Source organism: Gekko japonicus, unplaced genomic scaffold (genome assembly GCF_001447785.1).
Source record: "Gekko japonicus isolate JY-2015 unplaced genomic scaffold, Gekko_japonicus_V1.1 scaffold24, whole genome shotgun sequence".
Classification (NCBI taxonomy): domain Eukaryota; kingdom Metazoa; phylum Chordata; class Lepidosauria; order Squamata; family Gekkonidae; genus Gekko; species Gekko japonicus.
Genome location: NW_015164665.1, coordinates 591,688 through 601,312, shown reverse-complemented (window position 1 = coordinate 601,312; position 9,625 = coordinate 591,688). Strand labels below are relative to the sequence as shown.

The following is a 9,625-nucleotide window of genomic DNA, read 5'->3' as shown; positions in this document are numbered from 1 at the left end:
TTGCTGAGCCCCACCCAAGCTTGCACCACCATACGTTTGTCCTTGCTCATTAAAAGCCAAACTATTTCTATTGTTTACATTTTTTTATGTCTTCACATTAATGGTTCTTCATCCCTTTCCTGCATACATGCATGACTGTTCATACTACTGGAGAGTCATACGTCAGTTGAGTTTGAAACTGTCATCATTGGTTTATAGCTCCATAGGTGATCACAATTTTGAACTTTTTCCCTTCAATAAAGTCAGTGCTGATGTCAGGAGAGAACACAAACATACAGTCAAATAAGAGAGTTACTGTTAAAACAGTTTTGGGAGCAGTAATTTATTTTCTGTATGAAAGTATTCTCATTTTACGTGTTTTGTCACAACTACTGGTTAACCTTGGGTTATATCATATTACATATTATAACTTTCCCTGCCTCAAGAGTCACCAGATCTTGTTCATAATTGCTTTCTTCCCCTCTTTACTGCTGCTTTTTTATTTGTGGTCTTGACTGTTGGTGATCATTTGTATGGTAATATGGTATATGCTAGAAAATAATAAAGCACTCTGAATAATGAATATCATATAAGGTTTCTCATGTATTTGTTTTTACTTAAGTAATGATAGGCATTCCTTTTTATTAACTAGCATAGGGAAAAGTGTATAGCAAGCTCACTGTGAGAAATCACTTAGGTTCTTGTATCATTTGTTTTCCCCCCAAATAATTTCAGTATAACTTTTAAGTGACTTTCACATTGCTAGTTTTTCCCCTTTATGCTTTTTAAAATGTCATATGTGTCACATTATTAATATATGTATGTCTGTGTGTATACATGCCACCCTGAGCTCCTTGGAGAAGGGATGTGGGAAAATATACTAGGTAGATAAAAAAGGAAGTATACTGTTTTCAGAGGCTTACTATATCATGGGTGGTTCTGTGTCTGTATGCAACTCTGTCTCAGTACCTATTCCCTCCGACCTTTAATTTCCATTAATTTCATCCCAGCTGCATTCAAAGAGTGCTCATTCAAAGAGAGAGCCAGTTTGGTGTAGTGGTTAAGAGCGCGGATTCTAATCAGGGAGAATCGGGTTTGATTCCCCACTCCTCCACATGCAGCTGCTGGTGTGACCTTGGGTCAGTCATAAATTCTTTCAGAGCTGTTCTCTGAAGTACAGTTCTTGAGAGAGCTCTTTCAGCCCCACCAACCTCACAGGGTGTCTGTTGTGGGGAGGGGAAGGGATTGTAAGCTGCTCTTGAGACTCCTTCGGGTAGTGAAGGGGGTGCGGTATAAATCCAACCTTCTTCTCTTCTCATATTTCCTCTTGTATCTTAGTTTTGATGTCTTTTGTCCTACCTTTTAAATGTGAATTGCTTTGGCATCCATTGTATTTAAAAGCATCTGTTAGCCAAATTGCTCTATTATTTAATAAAAGATTGGGGAATTATGATATTAATATGCAATTGGCATAACTATAGGGTCAGACCTGTGTATACCAGAGTTAGAATTCCCAAGAACCCAGGAATAGACAAAGAGACTGGGTGGCTAAAATAAGGATTTCTTTACTAAATATTCTCAAGCACACAAACAATAATTAAACATTCACGCACACAATACAGACTTAAGGAAGAAGAGGTGATTGATATCTAATGGAGGGGTTATGGGGTGATACTACCTGTCCAGATGTGCAGAGGTCCATGAAGAAGGGTTGTGACCCAAAACCCAGAGGGTTCCAGGGGTGGCCTCCCAGGTGGCATCATGGCAGAAAACACATGGTCTGAGGCCATGTGTACACTGGGATATACCCATTGGAAGACAATGCAGACCAATGGGCGGCCCTGTGGGCTGGTCCCAGGTAAGAACAATAGCTTACCTGGACCAATGATTAGTCCCAGGGGGGTGTGGCATCAGGATGGGCAAGGCCTAGATGTGACCAGTGAGCTTCCAGAGAGGCAGGGTCTGGATTTAACAATAGAAGCCAGGTGCTGGGTGGCTAGTTAAATGGATTATCTGACCACTAATAGTCTTGGCCCAGGTATTTTGAAAAGGCTCTCAAGTATAGACAAAAGATGGGCTAAACATCTGAATGATAGATTGGTTTATCCCAGTATCCTGAGGGACAGAGCAGGAAAAACAAATATTCAGTACGAAGAATTACTGAAGACAGAGCTATTTGCCAAGCGGCTTTTGAATAGACTTTAGAAATGTAGATACTTTACCTGGTAGAACTCATTGTCATTCCATAAGCATAATCTCTGCTGGGTGGAGGGGGAAGACTGGAGGCTTGCTCTGAGGTTGCCTGTCATCTGAAAATTGAGACCTTTTTCAGAGCCGTGGCTAGCTCTGTGTTTCAGAATCAGGAGTGCCTTCCTTGGCCTGAGTTTCTGTCGGTCTCTGGGTCAGGTTAGAAGTGGGGTGCCCTTGCTATTGAGGCTACCCAAGAGTAAAAGGCAGCGCCTCTGGCAACACATCTTATAAATATAAACAAACAAGCAGGGGCCCCACAGGGACTTGCAGGAGCATCTCATTTTCTCCTGTAAAGGTAAAGGTTCCCTTGCTGGAAAGCCAGTCGAATCCGACTCTAGGGTTGTGGTGCTCATCTCCGTTTCAAAGCCAAAGAGCCAGCACTGTCCGAAGATGTTTCCGTGGTCATGTGGCCGGCATGACTAAACACCAAGGCGCATGGAATGCTGTTACCTTCCCACCGAAGTGGTACCTATTTATCTACTTGCAATTTCTTGCTTTTGAACTGCTAGGTTGGCAGGAGCTGGAACTAGAGATGGGAGCTCACTCCGTCATGTGGCACTCGGGTCTCGAACTGCTGAACTACTGACCTTCCACAGCCTGCAGTTCAGCATCTTAACCACTTGAGCCACCGCAGCTCCCTTTTCTCCTGTATCCCCCCTCTATTTCCTCTTTCCCTTCCCCAACAGCCCCCACAGCTTTCCCACTTTCCTGCTTCCTTCTCTCCTCACTCACCAATCAAACTACCTTTAGCTATCCCCCCCAGTTGTTAGGTTTCCCTCCTTTCCCCCCTTTATCAGCCTCTCTGCAGCAAAAGTCTGGCCAAGTTGCAGAAGTAATATACTGGTCATTGGACCCAGATCATGTGCTGTTCTCTGGGCCCAGGGAACATGTGTGGGTTGTGATTCACCATCAGGCTTGGCCCTGGCAAGTCCTCTTCCATCAAGGAACATGACAGGCAGGTTCTTTTCCCGGGTTGTTTTGGCTTCCCAGTCCACCTTTGTTCCATTCCATGACTTTGCTTTACAGAAACCAAGGCTTGGAAAGCTTGTAAGTAGTGTTAAGGTTGCCTAGCAATCCCCAAAATGGCCAATGAGAGCTCTTAAAGCTACAATTTATTTAAAAAAATTGGGATGTTTTAGCCTCCTAGCATATGTATGTGTGAGAAATCCCCTCTGTCTGTCCTTTCCTCCTTCCTGTGGATTTTTAAATCTATAATCTGTGCACTGGTTCAGAATTAGAAACAATAATATTTCTCCTGTGTTGGAACAGAGAGTGGGATATGGAATTGTATGGAATAGCCCAATTTCATCAAATCACAGAAGCTAAGCAGGGTCAGTATTTGGATAGGGGACCACCAAGGAAGACTGCAGAGAAAGGCAATGGAAAACTACCTTGTCTTCTAGCTTTCCTTGAAAGCTCCTTGCTGGGGTCACTATAAGTCCATTGTGACTTGATGGCACATACATAGAACAGAGAGAAAAATATATTTCATTAATGTTTCCCATCCTTGTAATCTGTTGTCATGTATATTATATAATTTTAGGACACCATTTTGAATTTAGTTGCAATTAGGAAAGTGAGCATAGTTTTGTTGGACTGTAAAGACAGGGAAACGGTAACTTTGGTGTGTACCTGCCTGCATCTTGCGCTTGTGACCAGTTCAGAATACCTGCATCTTTGAGACTTACAATCTTCAAGTCCAGCTAATCAGCCTTTGAGAGCATGGTATTTAGAAGTACTATTACAAAGATTGGCTTAGGTTTCTGAAAGCAGTGGCAGCAGAGATGCTGCTGCTGAATAATTTATGACTTCAGTTTTTTCTTCCACCCCTTCAGTACATATCTAGTAGCACTAGAAGATATTTCCTTAGGACAGGGAAAAAAATTCTTAGTGCCTTCAAAGAAGCATAAAAATCAATAAAAATATAAAGCATATATGGAGTACGCTAATATGCCTGTCTGAATTGCATGGTGTACCATTAACACCAGGAGAATTTACTTTCTGAAGTCTCCAGATGAAGAAAAATGGAAGGGACTTGTTTTTGCAGGATAGAAATTTCTGTACAAAACTTTGGAACTGATAGAAAAACATATAAGAGATTTTCCAAGTTTGCCATACTTGCAAATTGTCTTTGCTGAGTAATCTCCTTTTCTTCACCTGTTGAGCCATCACCAAAATGTAATTTAAACAAGTCGAAAAGCAATTCAAAACAATATGAAGGAATTCTAGCATCCAAAAAGTTCTAGGGCAGTGGCATGTAGCGTATGTTGGTCTTCCTGACTCAATTAGTGATAAAAACAGTATGTTTATTATTTTAATTGTATGCCTTTTCAGATGTTATGCAAAGCACAGTCTACCAAACTTATATAACTGATCCTAGTTTGCCTGCTCCATATTTTCTTTTCCACCACTGAGCAGACTTCTGGAATACTGTCCTAAGCACCTCTGCCTTTTCTAGCTTCAGGCACAGATACCATGTAGGCAGCCTGCTCACTATAGGTAGGCTGCAGTAAATGAGTGGGAATGGGAGAGCAATATAAACCATCTCCCCATTCTGTAGCCATTTTTACTCTGAAATAAAACAAGGCTTCCCCCCCCTGCTCTGAGCTCTTGCAATTTCATCACATTTACCAAGCTTGGTTTTTTCCCTCAGAAACAAAACTTTGGAAGCAAAACATTATCACGGACATATCACTCATTTGTTCTTCAATATAAAAGGGCATTTGAAGGGGAGGTTCTCCAGGCATAACCCCATCATACAGTTGGGCATGTAGGATTGGGACAACATGGCTTTTTTAAAAGGGACCCATAAGAAGTTCTGATGTGGTTGTAAAGCCATCCCTCTTGAATCTGTTGTTTTGCTCAGACCAAGACATTCACCTCTTCTTTGAAATTCTTGAGGTGTTCCCATGGCAAGGAAGGCTTTTAGCTTTCCAGCCCTGTGATAAAAGGCAAAATCCTGAACATGGCCCAGTCACTTCTCCTACAGTGGTTTTGGGTTTCTTATTCTGGAATGATAAATGCTACAGAATAAAAAAAGAAACTTCTTAGCTAATTATTAAGCAGCATCTGCAGGGCAGTCTACAAGTAATGTTCTCCTTTGGAAAACATGACTAGGCTGTTGAATTTCTAGAACAGATGCTGCGTTTATTACAGCAGAAGCTGGATTTCCTATGTTTTGTTGTTCCTTTGTAGAAAACTTGGCCTACAGTGCCAACAGGGAAAGCAACCATTTGCTGTAATGTTGGCTTATTTGGGAAACTTCTCACATTAAGATCTGGGCTTATTTGGGTCCCTTATGACAGTTCTAATAATTTTAATTTTCACAACCTAGCATACTAAATGAAAGTGGATATGATCCTAATGGCTTAACTATATGTGACTGGCATCCCTGAGGTCCGGCCGATACTGATTGTGACTGGCATGAAAAGGGGCTTCTTCCCCCCCCCCATTGTCAAGCACAAAACTAACCAGGAAGGGAGAGTGTAAATCTAGAAATGAAAAGGTAGAAACTCCCCCCAAATTTTAAAGACAAATAGTAATACTCATAGGCATGTATTGAATATATAAACCCAGCATTTCAAAATAATGTTCAAAAGAATATAATGCACATCGTACAGTCACATAAACCACAGACTGATGATACTTAAAGTGGTACAATCCAAAATAGTCCACAAGCACAAGCCCTCCTAGGAGCAATAACAGTCCATAGAGAAATACCCCGATGGTAGTGTATGTTATCTTCAGAGGGTTTCAAAGACAATCCTTCATCAAAGGGTATGGTGAATCAAGGTAGATGCAATGACCATGCATACATCAAAATACTATTTCTTGTTAAGTGGAGTACAAGGCCTCTTAGCAAATTCAGAACTCAATGGTATCAAGCCTAGCAGACAAAAATGTAGTATTTTTGCCTTTGTCTTTGAAACGGTCTTAAGATAACGTATGCTACCGTCGGGGTATACTGGACAGTATTTTCTCTATGGACTGTTATTGCCCCTAGGAGGGCTTGTGATTGTGGACTATTTTGGATTCTACCACTTTAAGTATCATCAGTCTGTGGTTTATGTGACTGTATGATGTGCATTACATTCTTTTGAACATTATTTTGAAATGCTGTATGTGTTTATATATTCAATATATGCCTATGAGTATTACTACTTGTCTTACATTTTTGGGAGAGTGTCTACCTTTTCATTCCCCCATTTTCAAGAGCACAAACTCCCAGTATTTGGGCTCTTGAAAAGGGTGTGCAGGCAGGGGAGCAGGTGCCCCCCCCCACAATTCTCCTGATCAGGATTGCCACCCATAACATTTATAAACAAAGGGGATTTCTTCCTTAAAATGGTGTACGTGTCCCCATGGTGGACTCAATGCTGCTAGGTCTAGTTGACACCTGAGAGACTATATGCCTGATGGGACTTGTAGTGTATTTCCCCCCACAGAGCATCTCTCCACTGCATGAAAAATAGCTGTTCAGAGTTGCTGGTAATGTATCATGGGGTAGTACTGTTCTAAATAAAAAGACAATAACCATATTGGTATTGCAAAAGGAGCTTTTTGGTTTGTGGTTTAAAACTTTGACTTGCCACAGTGTTTTGAACCATAGTCCTTTATGAATGACTTATCTTTTATTAATCAGTTTTAAACCTCTATTCTGTAAGTATTAATTAGTTGTAAACTGCATAAAGCTTATGGAATAGATGTTTAAAATGAATTATTTCTTATCTATGGCTGTGGTCTCACACACACTAAATAATCTGGTTTCAGTTCACTTTCCAACTGGATTTTGCCACTTCACAGTAAAATTCAGTTGGAAAGTGCACTGAAAGTGGGTTATTTAGTGTGTGTGATCACACCCTTAGAATGCCACTGATGACCTAGTTCTTGCATTGCTTTTTAGCATGTAATCAGATTCCATGTGATCTAGTTCCATGCCCCAGAACCATGTTTTATGTTGCTTTGCAATCCATATTAGCAAGGGAAGTAATTGTCATTTCCTCTTGTTTATACATATTGTTGGGATGGCAGAGGATTAGATGCTCTAAGACTGTGAAGCTTAGGTTTAAATTAGTCCTATGTCATCAGTTCACTGAGAGAGTTTAGCTTTGAGGGAAAACTGCATAATCATGTTGTTAAATATTCTATGCAGAATGGTAGAGTAATAACATGGATGGAAGAGTGAATATTGTATTCCTGTCAGATTTTTGACAGCAGAAAGTTCAGATAAGTGGCTGTTGTTATGTAATATTTGCCAACACTGGATGTAGTGGGTTGTTACTGGTATGTCTGCAGGCTGTCACTTTTAATTACAGTGAAAAAAGCATGTCTGGCAGCAACAAGGCTTACTCTGTGCATATGTTGTAAAATACTGTAGTTGTTTCACACTTGATAGGAATTTCTTTTAACAGCTTTCAGGATCTGAGTGAGGAATCTGGTAGTGGAAGGATAAAAAACAAGCTTATAATGGAGACAGAAGACTGGTACAAGACAGCTTTGCTAAAATTCTAATATGTCTAGAATTAACCCTTGTTTTTTTCTTAATAACTTCAAGTACAGTGTGTGAGTTAAATGAAAAGGATGTCAGATGACAGCATTAGTTTCCCCACTCTTCTGAAAGCTGTCACAAATGACTAGCAAGGGACACATGTCAAATATTACTGTTAGCATAAGTTTTCCCCTTTCAAGAGACTGAGGCTTTTACGAGCTTTTGAGTCTGTCACTTTGAACACAGAACTGCTAATAAATGTGTTGGGCTTTTTTTACCCTGTGAACTGAGCAAGGTGGCAGTATTTGGAAAGAACTCATATAATGTACCTGCCAGAAACTAATGTTCTGGAGTGCTATGATTTTATACTTTATACTATTTTGTAATTAAAAACAAACAAAAAAACCCCCAGTACACTGTGTGTTAATATGCATTTTTTTTGGTCATTTTGAACTAAGACCATTTTTTTTACATTGTACTTGTTTGGCTGCAGTCCAGCTAAAAGTAGCCATGGCTACATTTCCACTAAAAGCAGTGAAGCTTATATTAGTCTTATTTGGTTGCTATGCTAAATTATGGTTTGTTTAAACTTTAGTTTAGTGTGGTATCTGAATGCAGGCTGTTCACTAGCTCTAGCTAGCACAAGGACCACAATCTGAGATTCTTAACCCGAGTGTTATCCTGCCTTGTGGATCTTGATTTGTCTTATTAGTCTTTTAGTCTGCATGCGGGCATCCTGGCTATATTCTAGTTTAAGTAGGCTCGCTGCTGCAAAGCCTATTTCAGTTGGTTCTCACTGCCAGCAGACAGCCTGGGATTTCTGAGGAAGGCTTTGATTAAATTTCATTATCTGCAGTAACTCTGGTTATTTCAATACACCATGTTTTTATGGCTTTATGGTTTTTTAAATGTAGTTGTACAATTTCATTGTACAGTTTTATTTTGTGAGCTGTATTGAACAGGTTGCTGGAAGGCAGCAGATATGTTTTCTAAATAAATAAATAAAAATAACCTCAGCTAATCATGACATATGAGTGCTACCCAGGGGTGGGCTGGCCATTCAGCTTACAGGGAAAGTTGCTGGTGGGCCCACTGGCATCTTGGAGAGCTGGTAGCAGCCAGGACCAAGCAGTGTCAAGACCTGGTAGTTCTGCCACTACCCCAGGGGCCAGTAATAGGTAAAGCCAGTTCCCACTTAGTGCTGACCAGGTCTGAGCTAAGTGCTCCTGCATGTAGTGCCACAGTGGTCACTCAGCTGGCTTGCACTTGGACCTCTTTAATATCCCAGTCCACTCCTGGTACCACCTTAGTAATGAGTCATTTAGTACCACTGGTTTAAAGATAAGCGCCATTCACTTCTATAATTGTTTATATGGACATAAGTCTCACTTGATGGATGTTACTGGTTGATGGATGTTACTGGTGAGTATAGCCTTTGAGTTTTAATCTTTATTAACTTTAGCTTATGTATTATGTTATTTTAGTAAATTATTTCTTTCCTTTCCTCATTTAGTGTTGTCTACAAACTTCTTGCATCAAAAAGTGAAGGGATCAGAGTGCAAGCTCTAAAAGTCCTGGGATACTTCTTAAAACATTTGGCACCCAAGTACGTATTGCATAGACTAGAGCAGGGGTCCCCAACCTTTTTGGCCCTGTGTACACCTTTGGAATTTGGACACAGCATGGTGAGCACTGCCACAACATGGCTGCCGCAGGAGGTGGAGTCTGCCATTCAATGGCTGCTGCAGCTTACCCTCAGTCACACAGGGAATATTCTTGTGCTGTTGTAGCAGTTGCTGCCAAAGCAATATTTTTAAATATCTACAGTCTATTTATTTGTCTATTTAAACATTGATAACAACCAGATCTCCAATGGCCAATCAGGAGCCTTGCTGGGCAAAAGCCCCA

At 40.5% G+C, this 9,625-nt stretch overlaps 1 protein-coding gene across 1 annotated transcript in view; it reads left to right on the top strand.

Moving 5' to 3' along the window:
• Window positions 1–9,625, top strand: part of LRBA (LPS-responsive vesicle trafficking, beach and anchor containing) — a 558,585-nt gene that overhangs the window by 80,798 nt on the left and 468,162 nt on the right. Inside the window, 1 exon segment of the mRNA XM_015409048.1 lies at window positions 9,231–9,323. Coding sequence (XP_015264534.1) covers window positions 9,231–9,323 — 93 coding nt within the window.